At 43.2% G+C, this 23946-nt stretch overlaps 1 protein-coding gene across 3 annotated transcripts; it reads left to right on the top strand.

Moving 5' to 3' along the window:
* The first annotated feature begins 7726 nt into the window (after positions 1–7726).
* On the top strand, positions 7727–23917 carry LOC112216157 (F-box only protein 6). Of its 3 annotated transcripts, none has more exons than XM_042299511.1 (6): positions 7727–7856; positions 15204–15462; positions 15564–15681; positions 16570–16665; positions 16768–16903; positions 23006–23915. In XM_042299511.1, exons 1-6 carry the CDS (start codon positions 7839–7841, stop codon positions 23150–23152), a joined length of 774 nt encoding a protein of 257 aa, XP_042155445.1. In that variant the 5' UTR covers positions 7727–7838; the 3' UTR covers positions 23153–23915. The 3 variants fall into 3 exon arrangements, with proteins under 3 accessions (XP_042155445.1, XP_024231700.1, XP_024231699.1); XM_024375932.2 differs by having other exon boundaries at positions 7774–8483; positions 23006–23917; XM_024375931.2 differs by having other exon boundaries at positions 7775–8510; positions 23006–23916.
* The last annotated feature ends 29 nt before the right edge of the window (positions 23918–23946 follow it).

The raw sequence follows: 23946 nt of genomic DNA, 5'->3' as shown, positions 1-23946 counted from the left end.
CATCAGTTTAAAAATATATAATTTAGCTGTAATGACGAGCTGGGTGCAGACCCTGATATGGGTTCTGTTAGATTAGTAAATGTGTTACATTGGAACAGCGCACAGAGCGAGCAAAGTTGATACATTGTATAATTTTATCACCTGTTATAACCAAGAGCACAGGCCAGCTTGAGTAGACTTTGCAAGTTTGCTGTCACGCAGCCTCAGAGTGCCAGAGCGGGGAAATGGAGCAGCTTCACAGCAAAGAGAGCAGCTTGTGTCTAGCCTAAATTATTTGAAAAAATATGACCTGTATTACCAGAGATACCTTTTTTTTTCTAATCGAATTTGTGCGCATTTTAGATAATTTCACAAACCATGTCGTGGGCCATTTTTAACAAATTGTAAAAAAGAGGCCGTCCTGCTCCTCTCCTCTACCTAACTTCCCCTACCTAACTTCCACTCACAGTCCCTTCAATTTCCCTTAAGTCTCGTTAATTTGGCTCCTCAGCCTACCTAAGCAACCCAGTCTCTCATTTTTATTTACTAATAGCACAAACTTATGGAGCATCAAACTCAGTTACATAGCCCTGCCATTCCCAACCTTGGAAATGCGCATCTGGACACTGCACCCACCCACTCAGGTCAGAGTGTTATCTTTCTATTTTTGACAGTAACACAAATGTCTGAGTGTTGTGCGTACAACAAAATGTAAGTTGCAGGGGGGGTTATTGGGGGTTTTACATGCTGTGTAATAATAGATAATTACCACTAATTACTTACTGTTACTTTGATAACTTTCAGACATTTGTTCTACTTTATGGCTGTTACTCTTCTTTAATGTTAGCGTTTCCAATACCGCTTTGCCTATTGTGTGTCGTATGTAGTATTATTCCATACTGCCATAAGTGTTATTGCATTGGTTGCACAAGGTCTCAGCCTGGCAGATTCTCATGCAAGGCTGAAGAGAGAGAGTGGCATAAATCTTTACCATTTGTCAATCCAAGTAATTGGTTTCTTTCTCTGTCCAAAAGGTGAATGTTTATGTTAATATTGATGCTGTGTTTATTGCCCTTTATAGACATGTTGTAATTGTAATGCCATTTATTAATGTACACAGGGTTGCAACTTTGGTTTTAGAAGTGGGGGGGACATAACTGTATATATACACTGCTCAAACAAATAAAGGGAACAATAAAATAACACATCCTAGATCTGAATTATTTAAATATTATTATTTAATTATTTTTTCTTTACATAGTTGAATATGCTGACAACAAAATCACACAAAAATGATCAATGGAAATCAAATTTATCAACCCATGGAGGACTGGATTTGGAGTCACACTCAAAATTAAAGTGGAAAACCACACTACAGGCTGATCCAACTTTGATGTAATGTCCTTAAAACATCCCTACAACGCCTGGGCATGCTCCTGATGAGGTGGCGGATGGTCTCCTGAGGGATCTCCTCCCAGACCTGGACTAAAGCATCCACCAACTCCTGGACAGTCTGTGGTGCAATGTGGCGTTGGTGGATGGAGCGAGACATGTCGTCCCAGATGTGCTCAATTGGATTAAGGTCTGGGGAACATGCGGGCCAGTCCATAGCATCAATGCCTTCCTCTTGCAGGAACTGCTGACACACTCCAGCCACAGGAGGTCTAGCATTGTCTTGTATTAGGAGGAACCCAGGGCCAACCGCACCAGCATATGGTCTCACAAGGGGTCTGAGGATCTCACCTCGGTACCTAATGGCAGTCAGGCTACCTCTGGCCAACACATTCGGCCCCCCAAAGAAATACCACCCCACACCATGACTGACCCACCTCCAAACCAGTCATGCTGGAGGATGTTGCAGGCAGCAGAACGTTCTCCACGGCGTCTCCAGACTCTTTCATCTGTGAAGAGCACAGGGCGCCAGTGGCGAATTTGCCAATCTTGGTGTTCTCTGGCAAATGCCAAACGTCCTGCACGGTGTTGGGCTGTAAGCACAACCCCCACCTGTGGACGTCGGGCCCTCACCCTCCGATCCAACAGGTCCCAGACGTGCTCAATGGGATTGAGATCCGGGCTCTTCTCTGGCCATGGCAGAGCACTGACATTCCTGTCTTGCAGGAAATCACGCACAGAACGAGCAGTATGACTGGTGGCATTGTCATGCTGGAGGGTCATATCAGAATGAGCCTGCAGGAAGGGTACCACATGAGGGGGGAGGATTTCTTTCCTTCTTTCTTTCAACAGCGTTGAGATTGCCTGCAATGACAACAAGCTCAGTCCGATGATGCTGTGACACACCGCCCCAGACCATGACAGACCCTCCACCTCCAAATCGATCCCTTTCCAGAGTACAGACCTCGGTGTAATGCTCATTCCTTCGACGATAAACGCAAATCCAACCATCTCCCCTGGTGAGACAAAACCGTGACTCTTTATTGAAGGGCACTTTTTGCCAGTCCTGTCTGGTCCAGCAACTGTGGGTTTGTGCCCATAGGCAATGTTGGTGCCAGTGATGTCTGGTGAGGACCTGCCTTACAACAGGCCTACAAACCCTCAGTCCAGCCTCTCTCAGCCTATTGCGGACAGTCTGAGCACTGATGGAGGGATTGAGAGTTTCTGGTGTAACTCGGGTAGTTGTTGTTGCCATTCTATACCTGTCCTGCAGGTGTGATGTTCTGATGTACCGATCCTGTGCAGGTGTTGTTACATGTGGTCTGCCACTGCGAGGACGATCAGCTGTCTGTCCTGTCTCCCTGTAGCGCTGTCTTAGGCATCTCACAGTACGGACATTGCAATTTTTTGCCCTGGCCACATCTGCAGTCCTCATGCCACCTTGCAGCATGCCTAAGGCACGTTCACGCAGATGAGCAGGAAGCCTGCTCTTTCTTTTGGTGTTTTCCAGAGTCAGTAGAAAGGCCTCTTTAGTGTCCTAAGTTTTCATAACTGTGACCTTAATTGACTACCGTCTGTAAGCTGTTAGTGTATTAGCGACCGTTGCACAGGTGCATGTTCATTAATTGTTTATTGTTCATTGAACAAGCATGGGAAACAGTGTTTAAACCCTTTACAATGAAGATCTGTGAAGTTATTCGGATTTTTACGAATTATCTTTGAAAGACAAGGTCCTGAAAATAGGACGTTTCTTTTTATGACTGTTCAGACAGGTGAGGGCACGATTGAGTGCTGTGCGTAACGATGGCTAGTCGACGAACCACTCTTAGATGATTTGTTGAGAGCCCCGACACAAAGAATACACCCCCTTAGTCTACATGACAAACAGCCGATGTGTGGAATGGGTCACAAGGTTAGACTTGATATATGAGAAAGAGCTATCCCCCAGCCAGATAGCATTTGCCATGAAGACTGTTCTTATTGTACAGAGTTTGCCTCTGAAGACAAGACTTTTAAATCAATTGTCAACTCCAGATACCCCTTTCTCAAGAAAAATGTATGTCCTTGACCACTCGCCTAAACGAACTTAAGGAGGGGAGTGAGCTTCTAGGTCCTACACTATCCCAGGATAGGTGCAACATCAGAGATGACTTACAATGTTTCCAGACACTACCCCACACATTCTGTCTCAGACCTTATCTCCCCCAAAGCCAAGGGGGGAGTGACTGGGCATAGACATTGTGGAGACAAGTAATTGGTTCCCCATTAATCTACATGTGAAGACAATGTTCCCTCCTGTCCTCTTTTCTTTCTGATATTTTGCATAGCAACAGGGACATGTGATAGACAAGCCTGACTTCTCCCCTCTGTGGGCCCCAGGTGACTGAGGCCCATATGAAGGAGGAAGTGCAACTGCCAACACCAGAGTCTGAAGGGATACATTCTAATAAAAAGAGTTCAATAGTTCAATCATATAAGCATATTATGTATCGGGTTTCAGGTAAGACCCAGATGCAGACAAAGTTGAAGTAACAACAATTTATTTATTAATCCAACAGGGTGAGGCAAAAGACAGGTCAATGGCAGGCAGGGGCCATAATCCAGATAGGTGGGGCAAAGGTACAGGACGGCAGGCAGGCTCAGGGTCAGGGCAGGCAGAAAAGGTCTATACCGGGAAAACTAGAAAACAGGAACAATCGAAAGACAGGAACAGAGGGAAAAATGCTGGTAGGCTTGATGAAACAAAACTATCTGGCAACAGACAAACAGAGAACACAGGTACAAATACACAGGGGATAATGGGGAAGATTGGCGACACCTGGAGGGGGGGTGGAGACAATCACAAAGACAGGGGAAACAGATCAAGGTGTGACATTATGCAGATAAGACATCTTAATTATCTATGTTACCGAGCTTATTCTGATTCTTCCGCCACAATATCCGTGATCCTTGGGACGTCCCTTCCCTAAACCCTCTTCTAAAAGGCAGGATACCTCCAGGCAAATCTGGTTATAAGGATGTGATGGTTGTGATGATTTCATTTCAACCAGTTTTGCCCGCAGGGTAATTTAGGCCTGGAACAAAGTGTCCATTTGTAATTCTTCCATGTTTGGATGTTAGAAAATGATGGAGAATAAAAATGAATTGAAGACCTGTGTGGAATTGTCTTGATAGTCCTGCACTGCATCATTAAAATGACATTTTAGGGATGGCTGTATTTCTAAACTCTGAACACCCCAGACTTTTAATGTAACTCTTGACCCTATGGGCCCTAAAAGCAAGTTGATTTATTAGCTTGACTCTAGATCAAAGAAATTGATTAGTTATTGTGAGAGGAGACTAAAAATCTATTTTATTATCCAAGTATCAGTTCATAGTCAGCACGTTGCCTTGTTACAACAATATTACTACATAGATTTGTATTATTATTATTATCTGTTAACTGAATGCAGTAATGGATAACAGTTTACAGTTTGCAGTTGTACTTTCAAATACAAGTTGTTTTAATCACCTACAGTATAAAAACACAACATGTAATGTGTTGGTCCAATGTTTCGTGAGCTGAAATAAAATAAACCAGAAATGTTCCATATTTTGTGCACAAATTTGTTTACATCCCTGTTAGTGAGCATTTCTGCTTTGCCAAGATAATCCATCCACCTGACAGGTATGGCATATCAAGAAGCTCATCTGCATGTTCGCGTCCTCACCAGGGTCTTGACCTGACTGCAGTTTGGCATCGTAGCCGACTTCAGTGTGCAAATGCTCACCTTTCATGGCCACTGGCACACTGGAGAAGTGTTCTCTTCATGGATGAATCCTGGTTTCAACAGTCCCGGGCAGATGTGTATTGCGTTGTGTTGGTGAGCGATTTGCTGATGTCAACATTGTGAATAGAGTGCCCCATGGTGGTGGTGGGGTTATGGTATGGGCAGGCATAAGCTACAGAAGGCAAACACAATTGCATTTTATCGATGGCAATTTGAATGCCTAGAGAGAACATGACGAGATGCCATTCATCGGCGGCCATCACCTCATGTTTCAGCATGATAATGCACAGCCTCATGACGGAGCTGTAAAACACAAAAGGGGGCATATTTGCACATTATGGTCTTGTGAAGGCTGGCTGAATTCTGGAAAAGAGTATCTTATCTTAGCATGTCTACAGATTCTCCCTTCTTCCTGTTTTTGTTTGCTTGGAAATCTTGATACTGGAGACTGTTATTTGAAGAAACTGTGTAACCAAGGGTTGGTTATACTCCTAAAATGTCAAGTTATGTATCACTAGATTTTATTTTATACAAGATTATGAGTATACTGGGCAACTTTCATAAGGCCTGGATGCCTTAAATGGAATACAGTACGACTAAAGGAGTCTGCATTGAGAAAATGCCCACGTCATGAGAGATGCGTGTTTAGGCAATCACTAGCTGCTGGCCTGCTCAGTCCTGGCCCTGGGGGTCTGCCATCCTGTGGGTTGTCACTCTAGCCTTGGCCTAACACACCCAAAACCAATAATGAATATTTCACTAAGATTCTAAAGCTGAGTCGGATGTATTGGGTTGGGGCGCTGCAGAGGGTGAGATGGTTTGTTAAAGAAGAATGGTAGAAAGTGTAAGGAGAGTGAGCTGAAGACAGGAGGATAAATGGAAGTGAATGATCGGAGGTGGTAGGTGTGGTGAAGTTGTCAGAGCCCGAGGCTTGCACCGAGGGTCAGGATAAAGATAAGTCTGATAGTAGGGGTGAAGTTTTTGGAAAAAGTGGACCCTTGCCTTTTGGCTGAACTATTTGTAATTTCAGGGTGGGTGAAAACAGAGTTGGGTGATGTGGAATTGGTGAGGGTAACCAGAAGTGGTTTCGTGATAATTATTTGTGTTTCTGCTGGTCAGAGGGAGCAGGCACTCCGCTTCAAATGAATGGGGTAAGAGATGTGAATTGTTTTGCTCCCATGAAAAGGGCGCCATTGAAAGGAGTGATTACTGGGGTAGCGGTAAATGTGAAAGTTGACCAACTGAAGGGGAAGATTCCTGGTGTTTGTGATGCTCGTCGTTTGGGGCGCGCAGGAAGGGTGGCGTGAGTGGTGAAACAGAAGAGTCGTTGTCTGTTCTTTTGAGTTTTGATGTTGTGTCTTTACCTGATAAAGAGATGTTAGGACATACTGTATAAGTTATCCTGTACAAGCTTTTGTGCTGAATACATTACATTGTTACAGGTGTCAAGCTTATGGGAATGTGGCAGAAGTGTGAAGGAGGGAGATTCCTATGTGTGAGAAGTGTGCAGAAGGGCATGAAGCAAAGAAATGTGTAGCATTGGGGAAAGTATTGGTATGTGTGTGCGAGGGTGGGTGTGCACATGGGTGTGCGAGACTTCCCAGCTAGCAATGAAGAATCTGCCCAGAAGCCGGCCCTCTTCTGGGGGGCCGGAACTGATTGAATTGGCCCAGTGTTGGACTCGGCCTGGAATCAAAATGAATGACTGCCCTGAATCGGCCCAAGTATATTGGGCCGTTTCCATCTACAGGAATGCAGCTGACTTTGCCGGCATCTTACCAGAATCCCCCCAGAAGCGGCCCGATGCAAATTTAAATAAATGTATACAAAATTACCTTATTTAGTCATTTTAAATATTACTATTATACATTTTATGCAAAAAAATATACCCATCCACCCCCTAAAAATATATGTTGGACCGTACACCTGGCCGGGTATCGAACTAGCATCTGTAGCAAAGCAGTTTTCACTACGATGCAGTGTCTTAGACCGCTGCACCACTCGGGAGGCTCCATCCACAAAGTTTTGAATGCTTATAAATTGCGTTACATAAAGTACTAAAATACTACTTAATCTGGACTCTGAAAGAATTTAATTTAAATGTTAATTGTATTTTTTGATTACAGAAACAATGAGAAAATATGGAACAATAAATATATAATGAAATGTTATATAAAGCAGCCCGTGTAATCAACTGCCAGAGAGTAGCCCCAATCGGCCTGAGACCCAAGTAATACATTTGGGCCAGATAACTCACACCAGAATCGGCCCAAACTCAATCCCCGCATCCTAGAAATAAGTAATACTGCCTAAGGCGGCCCAGGGTCACATGACATCGGCCGAGTCTGATTCTCGAGTGCCCCGACTCAGACGGAATTGGCCCAGATCCACTGTGCTAGCTGGGTTGACATCAGAAGATTTACAGGGTGTGTTAAGGGCTGGTGTCCCATCCTTTCATGCTGTTGGCCTGAAGTATGACTAAATAGATTTAAATAGTGTAGTAGGGTGGTGTGTGTTTTTTTTGAGTGTAGTGTAAATGGTAGGGTATTTTTATTTATTTAATCAATGTATAAGGGAGTTACACCCCAGTCTAGTAGGTGGCGGTAATGCAACTTTGATTGGATACCAACCGCCGTTAAACCTCATCGAAGAAGGACAGGGGCAAGGAAGGAAAACTAACAAAAATGCTGTAAACTTATGTTAAGTCGTGCTGACGTGAGTAACATGCAAGTAAACAGTACCTTTCACGTTGGAGTTTATAGTACAAGCTCATAGAAAGGGTAACAAATTTGGAGGCACAGCTGGGAGTTATTTACATGTGAGCACAGGCCCATATTCATTGAACGGAAAACGAGTGAAAGACGTTTGAGAGTAACTAGCTAGCTAACGTTAGCGGGTTAACCACGCAACGGATTTCTAGCTATCTTGCCATTGCCTGCATTGTCGTTATTTCCACGTGAGTAGGAAAATATGAATCGAGAAATAGAAACGTTGTTGGATGAAATCGAACAGAGTTTATGGACTTTAACTGAGGACAATTTACGGCTCCTGTGTGTACGTTGTGGAATAGGAGGTGTAGATGACTCTGAAGTGAAAGGAAAGAGCCGTCGCGCATTGCGGCGCAAACTGATTCAAGATTACTGTGAGAAGGAGGATTTAATGGAATCAGAGGATGAGGGAATATTTTGTCTGTTACAATTGAAAGACGAAATAAAAGTAATATCAAACTCGGAGGATGCTGCGAACCGTCTGCCTACAAGTCCTAGCCAGTCGGCGCCAACGACGCACTTGGACAGCGAACCCAGCGGAGAGACAGGAGCTGCGGCAGGACGGAAAGAGGAGGTAGGGGGTCCTCAGTCCAGCAGAAAGGTGAGCCCAGCTACTGAAAGGCATACACCAGAGAGAGTGGAGTTAGTATGCCCAGTCATAAAAACTTTTAAAATCCACGGACAGATAGATCAGAATCAGAAAGCGAAGCTCAGCTTCAGCAGCCTAGAACATCAGATTGAAAATGTACTGAGAAAAGGATACACTGAATTAGAAATCATAGAAGCAGTAATCAGAGCTGTGAGCCCAGGGTTTTAAGATGAGGTGTTATATGGAGGGGAAAACAGACATGACATTCTACACACTAAGGCAAATCTTGAGGACACATTATGCAGAGAAGGACGCCACTGAATTCTATCACAAGTTCACTAAGGCAACAAAAAGAGCCTGGAGAGTCTGCCTTGAACTTCCTAGTCTTCGACCTGAGACAGTGTTATCAGCCTTAGCTCGTGCCCAATCAGGAATGAAATATGGGTGAGTTAGTTAAGAGCCAGTGCCTGCACACCATCGTTACTGGATTAACAAACGATAACGTCAGGACAGAGATGAGAGTGCATCTCCAGAATTTTAACACCAGTCATGAACTGTTGCTTGAGAAAATTCAAATTGCTCAGGGCAATGAAAGCGAACACATGCAAAAGGCCAGGATTTGACGTGAGTTCACACCCACATGAGTGAACGCACTACAGAGTGAGGATAACGGAGAGGAATGTGCACAGGCAGAGCCCCCACAGACCACAGTCCGAAAACAAAATAAATACAATTGATGCACGCAATCAAAGAACTGACATGTATCATCATTAGTACAGTCAGTGCAAGGCCATTGTGACAGTTAGGAATCGCTCCAACAGAAAACCAAGTACAACCAACAGGGAGAGAAGAAAATTCAAAAGTTGTTATGAGACTGGTCAACAGACTGGTCATCAGACTTGCCAGCATTGCTACAATTGTGGCAGTGATAGCCATTGGGCAGTAGGATCTAGGGGCAACGCACAGCCATCGGGAAACGCCTGAGGGTCACAACCATGGAACGGTGTGTGACCTTAGATACGTCTAGTTCCATCCAGTGTTGCTGCAGTGTAAAGGGAGAGAGAACCTCAGAGTTTAAGATGTGTTCATAAAGCTGCCTAATGTTCCAACAGGATCATTAGAATCAGCACCAACCTACATTTAAGACTGCTCGCAAAATGAAAGACCACAACTCACCTTGTCCCATGACACAGAAAGAGTGGGGACCAACTACTCCAGCTACCCCAGAACATGTAGCACAGCTCATTGGAATTAAATGTCAAGTGTGGTGTTATTTGCAGGGCGTAAATACGCAAGCACTATGAGACACGGGCTCAGGTGTCCATAAGTAATGGAGAAGACAAGCACTATAGGACACAGGGAATCAGGTATCCATCATAAGTGAGGAATGGAGAAGACAAGCACTATGGGACACAGGGAATCAGGTATCCATCATAAGTGAGGAATGGAGAAGACAAGCACTATGGGACACAGGGAATCAGGTATCCATCATAAGTGAGGAATGGAGAAGACAAGCACTATAGGACACAGGGAATTGGGTATCCATCATAAGTGAGGAATGGAGAAGACAAGCACTATAGGACACAGGGAATTGGGTATCCATCATAAGTGAGGAATGGAGAAGACAAGCACTATGGGACACAGGGAATTGGGTATCCATCATAAGTGAGGAATGGAGAAGACAAGCACTATAGGACACAGGGAATTGGGTATCCATCATAAGTGAGGAATGGAGAAGACAAGCACTATGGGACACAGGGAATCAGGTATCCATCATAAGTGAGGAATGGAGAAGACAAGCACTATAGGACACAGGGAATTGGGTATCCATCATAAGTGAGGAATGGAGAAGACAAGCACTATGGGACACAGGGAATCAGGTATCCATCATAAGTGAGGAATGGAGAAGATTGAATTTGCCACACACACATTAGACCTCTGGCAGAAATCATAAGCAATACTAGGGTTGCACATTTTGTGGAATATTCAGAGGTGGAAACTTTCAGTGGGAATATATGGGAATTAATGGAAATATATGCACATTAATATTAATACTATTTAAATGTAATGTTTTTTGCATTGGATATATTTACCATATCATATGGAGACAGAAACATACACATTTTATCTTATTATAAGTAGACTAAATTGCAAATGATTCAATCCTTCCAATAGAAAAAAACAACATTTAGTTACAATTTGAACTTTAATTAAATGAGTTGACTCATGGGATGGGAATATTGAATGATCCCCAATGATCCATTGCATCTCCCAAAAACGTTTTCAACATGCATCTGTTGAATGATAGTCTAGAAACTAAAGCTTTGGTTGTCTTCCTCTTAGACTTCCATATCTTCTCCCTGGACCTCTCCAATGTTCACCTCTTGAACATCAGACTCTGAGGTGGCTCCACCAGGTGGCTGATGAGATATGTTGTTACCGCTGCCATATTGCATCTCCATCCCAATTCCCTTGCTTGGAAGTGTACTTTGCCAGACTGCCAAGAACCTTGCACTCATCCAGGCCAAGGTGGCGAGACACGGTAGTGATGACACCATAGGCCTTGTTGATCTCTGCACCAGACAGGATGCTCTTGCCAGCATACTTGGGTCCAACATGTACGCTGCGGCGTGTATGGGCTTCAGGCAGAAGTCGTTACGCTTTTTGATGTATTTCAGAACTGCAGTTTCCTCTGCTTGGAGCAACAGTGAAGAGGGCGTGGCAGTACGGATTTCTGCTCTTACATCTGTAAGCAGTCTGAACATCAGACAGGATGGCATTGTCTCCCTCAATCCGTGCAATGGCTACTGCTATAGGTTTCAGACTGCTTACCACTCTCTCCCAAAATACATCATCCAGGAGGATCCTCTTGATGGGGCTGTTCATATCGGCAGACTGATATAGCCATTTCTTGGAGAGACTCCTTCCCCTCCAGGAGACTGTCAAACATGATGACAACACCACTCCAGCGGGTGTTGCTGGGCAGCTTTAATGTGGTGCTCTTATTCTTCTCACTTTGCGTGGTGAGGAAGATTGCTGCTATAACTTGATTACCCTTCACATACCTAACCATTTCCTTGGCGCTCTTGTGGAGTGTATCCATTGTTTTCAGTGCCATAATGTCCTTGAGGAGCAGATTCAATTCATGAGCAGAACAGACAATGGGTGTTATGTGAGGGTAGGACTCCTCCACTTTAGACCAAGCAACCTTCATGTTCACAGCCTTGTCTGTCACCAGTGCAAATACCTTCTGTGGTCCAAGGTCATTGATGACTGCCTTCAGCTCATCTGCAATGTAGAGACCGGTGTGTCTGTTGTCCCTTGTGTCTGTGCTCTTGTAGAATACTGGTTGAGGGGTGGAGATGATGTACTTAATTATTCCTTGCCTACGAACATTTAACCACCCATCAGAGATGATTGCAATACAGTCTGCTTTCTCTATGATTTGCTTGACCTTCACTTGAACTCTGTTGAATTCTGCATCCAGTACATTAGTAGATAAAGCATGTCTGGTTCAATGGGTGTATGCTGAGCGAAGAACATTCAGAAATCTCTTCCAATACACATTTTCTGTGAGCATCAGAGGTGAACCAGTTGCATACACAGCTCAAGCAAGACATTCATCAGCATTTCTCTGACTACATTCCTCCATTGAGTCAAAAAAACTTCTGATTCCAGGAGGACCCTGAGCTGTTGCTATCGATAAGATGTCTGATTCATAATTTAAAACTCAAATAGAAGTAGAGACTTTTGTCAGAGGTTGCTTGTTGTGAGCGCTGAGGGAACTTTATGCACTTTATGCACTCTGCATCTTTGAATTCTTAACATGATTTGGCACAGTATTTGCAAATGTACACAGCTTTTCCTTCTACATTAGCTGCCGTGAAATGTATCCACACATCAGATGGTGCCCGTGGCATTTTCCTGTATAGATTAGAAGAAAGTGAGTAAAACATTTTTTTTAAATAAAGTTCCATGTACAGATAAATAGTTAAGCAGTTAGATTAAACGACTCCTTTGTAAGATGCATGTTTTAAAATGAAACATGTATGGAAACAGGTGAATTAACACTCCTCAGTTAGCAGGCTCAAGCAAGCTAAAACCCACAACTGAGAGTCATTGCATATGGCTCCCGCACTCTGACACAAGCAGAGAGAAACTATCACCTTCACCCAGGGAAACTGGAATTCTTGTCCCTCAAATGGACAGTGACTAAGCAGTTCCGAGATGACCTCTTTGACCCCTTGATATATATATACTAACTACAGCGAGACTGAATGCCACCGGTCATCGCTGGGTGGCGGAGCTATCTGACTTTAATCCCACACTGAAGTATCGTCCTGAAAATGTAAACACTGACGCAGACTTTGTCACGTTCTTCTTTGCATGCTGAACATTAAATGGAAGAATGCACCGAGAAACACTCACCTGAGACGGTAAAAGCAACACTCAATAATGTTCAGACACAACGGAATGACTGTGTAACTTGGATATCCGCAGTCACACTAAGGCCATCAGTGCAAGAGGAGCTGTTAAGGTGGGTGGGAACAGTTACAGACCGATTGTCTCCACACGATCTCATGCAGGCTCAGTTAAAGGATGCAGCTGTATGGTGAATATTGGAACTGAAAAGGCAAAGGACTAAGACAAAACCAACAATGTCAACAAAAGTCATGCTAAGTCAGTTACTGCAAGAGTGTAACAGGCTCCATGTCTCACCAGAGGGATTATTACAAAGGGAAACAGCAGAAAGGACACAATTTGTGGTACCAAGTCAGTACAGAACACTAAATGACAAGTACTTAGGCACTGAAATGGCCTATCTAGAAACAGAAAGAGTGTTGAACTTATTAACACAAACACTTTTATTGGCCACGCATTCAACATGGCATTGAACAATTTATCACTAAAGTGTGTATCAAACAAAATAGACCCTGTGTAATAACTAGGACTCCAATGCAACATGTACGGGCTACAGGTCCTTTCCAGATTTCAATTGACTGCGTTTGGAGAAGAGCAGAGGGTGCTATGAGTACATTTTAGTTATTTTAGATAACTTTACAAAATATGCACATGCCAACTCCACCAGAAATAAGTCAGGAAAAACTGCAGCAAAAACTGCAGACTTTTTCCTGAAGTTTTTGGCTTTGTCATAAACCATCATGATCAGGGAAGAGAGTTTGAAAATCAGTTCTTCAGAGCCTTCCAGAACCTCTCCATATTATCCACAGGGGAATCCGGTGGAGAGATTTAACCGTACACTAAGGTCATTCATGCATATATTGTACCACAAGTGAAGCTACTGGATTCGCACCACATTTCCTGCTATTTGGAAGGGCTCCACTGCTACCTATTGACCCTTTCTTTGGGTTACAGATAAAGGAACAGGAGAAATCATGCTAAGAAGTTGCAGCAACAGATGGCGGAATACTATGATATCGCCATAAGAAACATGGAGAAATCAACAGCAAAGTTAAAAGCCTACTACGATCGGAATAAAATGAGTTTGGTTCTGTTCTCAGGGGATCATGTCAGAACGTGGGGCACCGGGAAAGCTAAGATCACACTGGGAGGACCAAATACACATGGTAGTAACAAGGAAAGATGACTGCCCTGTCTAGGAGGTCAAACCCGAGAGGGGTACAGACAGGGCCTGGGTTTTGCGTTGCAATATGCTCTTGTCAGGTAATTCTCTACCATTTGATGAACCAGTTCAAGCACCGCGTAGTCTGTGGAGAAGGGAACCGCCCCAGCGTAGAGGTCTGTGGGGAAGGGAAATGCTGAGAGCGCTGAGTCAGAGCTCAGATGAGGATTCTTATCCGGTATTCATCAACAGGCCACTTATGGATGACGAGAGCAGACAGAGTAGCACACAGCTGGTATCCGATAATAGTGAGGAACAGGCTCAGACTGATAGAAACTTCACTGTGAAGGAGTGCCAACCTGTCCTCAGGGAGACCCACGAAGAGGACAGGGATTTCAGCCTGGCAGAAGAGACCCAGAGACATCCTAACCTATAACAATTTAGTGCTGCCAAGCTCTTATCAGGATACGAACAAGAGATTCTCTTATTATTAATGAACAGTACCTTTCGCTTTGGAGTTTATATTATAAGCTCACTGAAAGAGTAAAATAAACGTTTGTTGTAGCCGTCAATGAGCTTGCTGCACCCGCTACTGAGAATTTTGACAATTTTTCAGCAGCGAACTGCTCTTAACTCTTCAATGTTTGAGGGGTGCCCTCCACCAACTGCTTTTTTCATCTTTTGGTTTTGGATGTGATTCAGATCTGGACTCGTTGCTGATTCAGATCTGGACCCCAGAACAGTCCAGCATCTCTTGTTAACCATTCCTGGTTGCTTTTTGATGTGTGTTTGGGGTCGTTCTCCTGCTGGAAGATCTACAACCTTTAATGAAGACCCAGTTTTGGACACTGTGCTGAACATTGGACTCAAACAGCTGATAATCTTCTGATTTCATGATGCCTTGTGCACATTCAAGACATCCAGAGGCAGCAAAGCAACCTCACAGCATTATCAAACCTCCCCCATCTTTTATTCTAGGGAGTTATTTTATTTTCACTTAATTTGGTCGTAAGTAAACACAACACTCATCTGTATTGCCAAATAGCTATAATTTTGTTTTATTAGTCCATAGTACATAATTTGTCTCCCATGTCAACGAAAACATCCATTCTCTTGTTCAGTTCACAGGCATGCTACCTGTGCTCCCTCTAGAAGTCCTGGAGGAGATGCTCCTAAATGTCCCTCCACAGCAGGTGGTGTGTGTCTGTCGACTTGTGTGTCGTGAGTGGAAAGAAGTGGTGGACAGTGATTCCCTTTGGAGAGAGAGGTGCCGAAGAGAAGGATACCAGACATATGTGACTAAACTACCTAAAGACTGGCGTTTGTTTTACTTCTTGTGTAAGAAGAGACGTAATCTTCTCAAGAACCCCAGAGCAGATGGTAGGAGTCAAAACAACGTCTAAATTCTCTGTTGGTGTATGGGGGTCCTGTTATTAACCCCAGAACCCACATTTCAAATCCCTCCCTTACTATTTTTCCAGATAAATTCAAGGGCTGGCAAATTATGGAGAATGGAGGGGATAAATGGAAAATAGAGTCAGTGGAAGAAGTGCCGCTTCCTGACAACACTGTCCAAAAGTACTTTGCGACTTCTTACTCGTGAGTATACTACTATACCATTTTAGTTTTTCAGTGAGAGAATATCACTTGGTCCCACTTTGTTTCACATCCACATTGGTGTTGTATTTCTTTTCCAGCTTTTCTAATACATTTGAATGGTAATAATGCCTATGATGCAAGATGGATACAGTGCAATTGACAATGACCTTGCTGTCTAGCCCAGGGTTGGAAGCCACAAACAAAATCTGCACTCATCATGGGAGTCCTCAGTGGCTCGCGGGCCTGCATACCCACATCCATACCCCCAGCGTGCGAGCAAAACATATTAGCGGCCCTCTTGACAGTGGAGAGAAAAAGTTTTAGATTTAATTTCCTGCAATTCTACACATTTTGCCATGGGGCATAGAAAAATTGTAGTGGTTTTAAATCAAGAAGGCATTTTGCAATGGGGCGGAGAGAGAAATGCAGTTCTACAGCGTATTTCCAGCAATTCTCCAACTTGTGCCAAAGGGCGGAGAGAAATGTTTGCGGTATTTAATATTTTTGATGGTGACGAACAAAATCAATGGGGGCCCGGGTCGGTAATACGACCATGATTAAGACAAGTTTAGATAGCTCGCCGCTGGACTAACTTACCAACCTTAAAGGTTTTTGCTGACGTAGGCTAATTGAGTGACTATCAGTGACTAACATAAGAGAGAAACTGCTGATGCACAACCTAATTTTGAGATTGCACCTTGTGTATTCTACTATTTACATTTTATTGAACCTTTATTTAACTAGGCAAATCGGTTAAGAACAAATTCTTATTTACAATGAGTTTCCCATCCCTGGTCTAGCCTATATGGACACTTAGATGGCTGCTTACTTATCAACCTTGGTATATGTGTTGGCTGTGTGTGTCGTCTTGTCTTTGGTTCATCTCAGGACCTGCAGGAAGTCTCAGCTGATTGACTTGGAGAAAGAGGGTTACAGGCCTTCTTTCATGGATGATTTTCAACCCGACATCATTATATCTGACTGGTGAGAGGAAATATTAGAATTTTGTCATTCAGTGTCTGCTACTCTATACTTGTCAGAGGAATAGACTACTGTACAACTTGTACGTTTGTGTGTCCATATCAGGTATGCTCCACGGAGGGAATGTGGCGCTAAATATGAGATCTGTGTTGAGTTGCTAAATCATAAGAAGCAGCCAATTAAGAAGTTTAGTCCAGCAACTGTCATCTTTCAAAACTGGGATGATCATAAATGGAATCAGGTAAAACCTTCAGACTTTAAGATAATTCTCCATATACACGGGTCTGTAAATAGCTGACTACACAATCAACAATGTGGTTTCTCCTTGTCTTGTGTTTTACTAAGATTGTGTGCATTAGACATTTTCAGTCATTGCATTGTAAGATGTTTGTTTTATTTATTTGCACCAAAAAATACTATTAAAAGACAAACAGTGCAGATAAAAACAAGGTAAAAAGGTGTGCATGTGAGGTTGTAAACCTAAGAAAGAACTATATATTAGTATCAGTCAAAGTTTGGACACTTACCCATTCCAGGGTTTTTCTTTATTTTTACTATTTTCTACATCCAAGACATCAAAACTCTGAAATAAAACATATAGAATCATGTAGTAACCAATTTTTTTTTTTTTTTTTAAACTTTTTATATTTGAGATTCTTCACAGTAGCTACCCTTTGCCTTGATGACAGCTTTGCACACTCTTGGCATTCTCTCAACCAGCTTCATGAGGTAGTCACCTGGAATGCGTTTCAATTAACAGGTGTAAATTGGTTAAGTTAATTTGTGGAATTTCTTTCCTTAATGCTTTTGAGCCAATCAGTTGTGTTGTGACAAGGTAGGGGTGGTATACAGAAGATAGCCCTATTTGTTAAAAGACCAAGTCCATATTATGGCAAGAACAGCTCAAATAAGCAAAGCGAAACGACAGTCCGTCATTACTTTAAGACATGGGGAACATTTCAAGAACTTTGAAAGTTTCTTCAAGTGCAGTCGCAAAAACCATCAAGCACTGTGATGAAACTGGCTGTCATGGGGACCCGGACAGGAAGGGAAGACCCAGAGTTACCTCTGCTGCAGAAGATAAGTTCGGTAGAGGTAACTGCACCTCAGATTGCAGCTCAAATAAATGCTTTACAGAGTTCAAGTAACAGACACATATCAGAATTAACTGTTCAGAGGAGACTGCATGCATCAGTCCTTCATGGTCAAGTTGCTGCAAAGAAACCACTACTAAAGGACACCAATAAGAAGAAGAGACTTGCGTGGGCCAGGAAACACAATCAATGGACATTAGACCGGTGGAAATCTGTCCTTGAGTCTAAATTTTAGATTTTTGGTTCCAACCGCCTTGTCTTTGTGAGATGCAGAGTAGTTGAACGGATGATCTCTGCATGTGTAGTTCCCACCGTGAAGCATGGAGGAGGAGGTGCGTTTGCTGGTGACACGGTGGGAACTACACATGCCGAGATCAAGATTTATTTAGAATTCAAGGCACACTTCACCAGCATGGCTACCACAGCATTATGCAGTGTCTTGCCATCTAATCTGGCAGTGGGGCTATCATTTGTTTTTCAACAGGACACTGACTCAACACACCTCCAAGCTGTGTAAGGGCTATTTGACCAAGAGCGAGAGTGATGGAGTGCTGCATCAGATGACCTGGCCTCCACAATAACCCGACCTCAACCCATTGAGATGGTTTGTGATGAGTTGGACTGCAGAGTGAAGAAAAAGCAGCCAACAAGTACTCAGCATTTGTGGGAACTCCTTCAAGACTGTTGGAAAAGTATTCCAGGTGATGCTGGTTGAGAGAATGCCAAGAGTGCAAAACCGTCATCAAGGCAAAGGGTGGCTACTTTGAAGAATCTCAAATATAGATTTTTTTGGGGTTACTACATGATTCCATGTGTTATTTCATAGTTTTGATGTCTTTACTATTATTATACGATGTAGAAAATAGTAAAAAATAAAGAAAAACCCTTGAATGAGTAGAGGTGTCCCAACTTTTGACTTGTACTGTATATACAGTGCCTTCGGAAAGTATTCAGACCTTGACTTTTTCCACATTTTGTCATTAAATAAAATTGTATTGATCACATACAGGTGTTTAGCAGATGTTATTGCGGGTGTAGCGAAATCTTGTGCTTCAAGTTCCGACAGTGCAGTAATATCTAACAATTTCACAACATATACCTACTACACACAAATCTAAGGAAGGGAATTAAGAATATATAAATATATGGACGAGCAATGTCAGAGGCGCATAGAATAAGATACAGTAGAATAGTATAGAATACAGTATATGAGATGAGTGCAAGATATGTAAACATTACTAAAGTGACGAGTATTCCATTTATTAAAGTGGCCAATGATTTCAAGTCTGTGTATATAGGCAGCAGCCTCTCTGTGCTTGTGATGGCTATTTAATTAACAGTCTAATGGCCTTGAGATAGAAGCTGTTTTTCAGTTTCTCGGCCCCAGCTTTGATGCACCTGTACTGACCTCGCCTTCTGGATGATAGCAGGGTGAACAGGCAGTGGCTCGGGTGGTTGTTGTCCTTGATGATCTTTATGGCCTTCCTGTGACATTGGGTGCTGTATGTGTCTTGGAGGGCAGGTAGTTTGCCCCCAGTGATACATTGAGCCATACCAGGCGGTGATACAGCCCAACAGGATGCTCTCAATTGTGCATCTGTAAAAGTTTGAGGGTTTTAGGTGACAAGTCAAATTTCTTCAGCATCCTGAAGTTGAAGAGGTGCTGTTGCGCCTTCTTCACCACACTGTCTGTGTGGGTGAACCATTTCAGTTTGTCAGTGATGTGTGCGCTGAGGAACTTGAAGCTTTCCATCTTCTCCACTGTTGTCCCATCTGTGGATAGGGGGGTGCTCCCTCTGCTGTTTCCTGAAGTCCACGATCATCTCCTTTTGTTTTGTTGACGTTGACTGAGAGGTTATTTTCCTGGCTCCACACTCCCAAAGCTCTCACCTCCTCCCTGTAGGCTGTCTCGTCGTTGTTGGTAATCAAGCCTATTACTGTTGTCTGCAAATTTGTTGGAGGCATGCTTGGCTACGCAGTCATGGGTGAACGGAGTACAGAAGGGGGCAGAGCACACACCCTTGTGGGGCCACAGTGTTGAGGATTAGCAAAATGGAGGGGTTGTTTCCTACCTTCACCGCCTGGGGGCAGCCCGTCAGGATTTCCAGGACCCAATTGCACAGGGCGGGGTTCACACCCAGTGCCTCGAGCTTAATGATGAGCGTGGAGGGTACTATGGTGTTAAATGCAGAGCTTTAGTCAATGAACAGCATTCTAACATAGGTATTCCTCTTGTCCAGATGGGATTGTGCAGTGTGATGGCGATTGCATCGTCTGTAGACCTATTAGGGCGGTAAGCAAATTGAAGTGGGTCTAGGGTGACAGGTAAGGTGGAGGTGATATGGTCCTTGACTAGTCTCTCAAAGCATTTCATGATGACAGAAGTGAGTGCTATGGGGCGAAATTGATTTAGTTCAGTTACCTTTGCATTCTTGAGTACAGGAACAATGGTGGCCATCTTGAAGCATATGGGGACAGCAGACTGGGATACGGAGAGATTGAATATGTCCGTAAACACACCAGCCAGCTGGTCTGCGCATGCTCTGAGGACGCGGCTAAGGATGCCGTCTGAGCCGGCAGCCTCGCGAGGGTTAAGACGTTCAAATGTCTTACTCACGTCTGCCTTGGAGAAGGAGAGCCCACAGTCCTTGGTAGCGGACTGGGTCAGTGGCACTGCGTTACCCTCAAAGCGGGCAAGGAACAGGTTTAGCTTGTCAGGAAGCAAGACATTGGTGTCCGCAACGTGATTGGCTTTCCTTTTGTAGTCGGTGATTGTCTGTAGACCCTGCCACATACGTCTCTTGTCTGAGCGACTCCACTTAGTATAGAGGCAGACGTTTTGCCTGTTTGATTGCCTTGCGGAGAGAATGACTACTCTGTTTGTATTCTGCCATATTCCCAGTCACCTTGTCGTGGTTAAATGCGGTGGTTCGCTCTTTCAGTTTTGCGCAAATGCTGCCATCTATCCACGGTTTCTGGTTAGGATAGGTTTTAAGTCATTTGGTACAACATCTCATATACACTTCCTGATAAACTCAGTCACCGTCTGTGTATTCATCAATATTATTCTCGGAGGCTGCCCGGAACATATCCCAGTCCGCGTGATCAAAACAATCTTGAAGCGTGGATTCCAATTGGTCAGACCAGTCTTGAATAGTCATTAGGATAGGTACTTCCTGTTACGTTACAGCCTTGATATAAAATGGATTAAACAAAACATTTTCCTTAGCAATCTACAAACAATACCCCATAATGACAAAGCGAAAACAGGTTTTATTTTAATATTTTGACACATTTGATAACAAATACCTTGTTTACATAAGTATTCTGACCCTTTGCTATGAGATTTGAAATTGAGCTCAGATGCATCCTGTTTCCATTGATCATCCTTAATGATTCTTCAACTTGATTGGAGTCCACCTGTGGTAAATTCAATTGATTGGACATGATTTGAATATGCAAGCACCTGTCTATATAAGGTCCCACAGTTGACTGTGCATGTCAGAGCAAAAACCAAGCCATGAGGTTGAAGGAATTGTCCGTAGAGCTCCGAGACGACACAGTTCCCTCAATCATACTTAAATGGAAGAAGTTTGGAACCACCAAGACTTTTCTTAGAGCTGGCCGCCCGGCCAAACTGCGCAATCTGGGGAGAAGGGCCTTGGTCAGGGAGGAGACCAAGAACCCAATGGTCACTCTAACAGAGCTCCAGAGATCCTCTGTGGAAATGGGAGAACCTTCCAGAAGGACAACCATCTCTGCAGCACTCCACCAATAAGGCCATTATAGTAGAGTGGCCAGACGGAAGCGAGTCCTCAGTGAAAGGCACATGACAGCCTGCTTGGAGTTTGCAAAAGGCACCTGTCCGATGTAACCAAGAATTGGCCTGAATACCAAGAGGAGACCTGGCACCATCCCTACGGTCAAGCAAGGTGGTGGCAGCATCATGCTGTGGGATATTTTTCAGCAGCAGGGACTGGGAGACTAGTCAGGATCGAGGGGAAAGATGAACGAAGCAAAGTACAGAGAGCTCCTTGATGAAAACCTGCTCCAGAGCGCTCAGGACCTCAGACTGGGGCGAAGCCTTACCTTCCAACAGGACAACGAAGCACACAGCCAAGATAATGCAGGAGTGGTTTCGGGACAAGTCTGAATGTCCTTGAGTGGCCCAGCCAGAGCTCGGACTTAACCCGATCTAACATCTCTGGAGAGACTTTAAAATAGCTGTGCTGCAACTCTCCCCATCCATCCTGACAGAGCTTGAGAGGATCTGCAGAGAAGAATGGGAGAAACTCCCCAAATACAGGTGTGCCAAGCTTGTAGCGTCATACCCAAGAAGACTCAAGGCTGTAATTGCTGCCAAAGGTGTTTCAACAAAGTACTGAGTAAAGAGTCAGAATACTTATGTAATATTTCAGTTTTTTGTATTTTTTCTAAATTTGCAAACATTTCATTGCTTTGTCATTTTTTGGTATTGTGTGTAGATTGATGAGGGGAAAATACTATTTAATCCATTTTAGAATAAGGCTGTAACATAACAAAATGTGGAAAAAGTCAAGGGGTCTGAATACTTTCCAGAAAGCACTGTACACTGACTGGTAATGTACAGTTGAAGTCGGAAGTTTACGTACACTTAGGTTGGAGTCATTAAAACATGTTTTTCAACCACTCCACACATGTCTCGTTAACAAACTAAAGTTTGGGCAAGTCGGTTAGGACATCTATTTTGTGCATGACACAAGTCATTTTTCCAACATTTATTTACAGACAGATTATTTCACACCTATTATTTCAAACCTGACTGTTACACCAGCTCTGTCAGGAGGAATGGGACAAAATTCATCCAATTTATTGTGGGAAGCTTGTGGAAGGCTACCCAAAACGTTTGGCCCAAGTTAGACAATTTAAAGGCAATGCTACCAAATACTAATTGAGTGTATGTAAACTTCTGACCGACTGGGAATGTGATGAAATAAATAAAAGCTGAAATAAATCTCTACTATTATTCTGACATTTCACATTCTTAAAATAGTGGTGATCCTAACTGACCTAAAACAGGGCATTTTTACTAGGATTACATGTTTGTGAATTGTGAAAAACTGAGTTTTAAATGTATTTGGCTAAGGTGTATGTAAACTTCTGACTTCAACTGTATATAAAAAACAGATTGTTCCCAATTAAACAAAGCATACTAATAACAATTGAACATGAAAATATGGTCTCTTCAATGATCCTCTTCCATGTTTCAGATGACTCATGTGTTCAAGAATTATGGACCAGGTGTGCGGTACATCCGATTCATTCATGGAGGAAAGGATACTCTGTACTGGGCCGGCTGGTATGGAATTCGGGTCACCAACAGTAGCATCGAGATCTGCCCATCGGTGGACAGATAGCTTTCGGTGTTCCCATTTACTCTCCCAAGAGGTTACATGTGAACATTGTGCCCACCTGCAAGCTTTACTTTAGCATCTGTACCTTAGCATAGTGTACACCTGTTCTGTCTTTTCTGCCTTTGGCACCCTGTTTCCATGTGGATATAGACGATTCTAGCTGTAGAATATGTACGTTTTTTTATATATTAATATTCATTTTCCCCTAGTCTGATTTAGTGCCTGTTTTTGTCCACTGTTCTAGTGAGTCCTTGTGGACACTGTAGAGAGAAACAGAAGACAAGAACGTGTTCCTCAGTCTTGTCTTTCAGTGATGGGGTTAGAGTATTTTGTATTTTAAACTGTAAGAAGGATATAGCCACATTTGTAGTAAGAAAACAGAAACCACATCTAGCTGCTGTTGTCAAGGGAAAGGGTGGCTACTTTGAAGAATCTCCAAATATATTTTGATTTAATACTTTTTTTGGTGATAACATATGTAATTTCATAGTTTTGATGTCTTTACTATTATTCTACAATGCAGAAAATAAAGAAACCCTGGAATGAGGTGTCACCTTTTGACTGGTAATGTACAGTTGAAGTCGGAAGTTTACATATACTTATGTTGGAGTCATTAAAACTCATTATTTTTATAATTTAGTAGACTGTAGTAGTTGCTGTCCTATCGCTGCAACTCCCGTACGCCTCGGGAGAGGTGAAGGTCGAGAGCCATGCTTCCTCCACAACCCAACCAAGCCGCACTGCTTCTTAAAACAGCGCGCATCCAACCCGGAAGCCATCCCCACCAATGTGTCAGA

Source organism: Oncorhynchus tshawytscha, linkage group LG16 (assembly GCF_018296145.1).
Source record: "Oncorhynchus tshawytscha isolate Ot180627B linkage group LG16, Otsh_v2.0, whole genome shotgun sequence".
In the NCBI taxonomy this organism is placed as follows: domain Eukaryota; kingdom Metazoa; phylum Chordata; class Actinopteri; order Salmoniformes; family Salmonidae; genus Oncorhynchus; species Oncorhynchus tshawytscha.
Note: the sequence above shows the minus strand (reverse complement) of the source record. Positions and strands in the feature narration are given on the sequence as shown.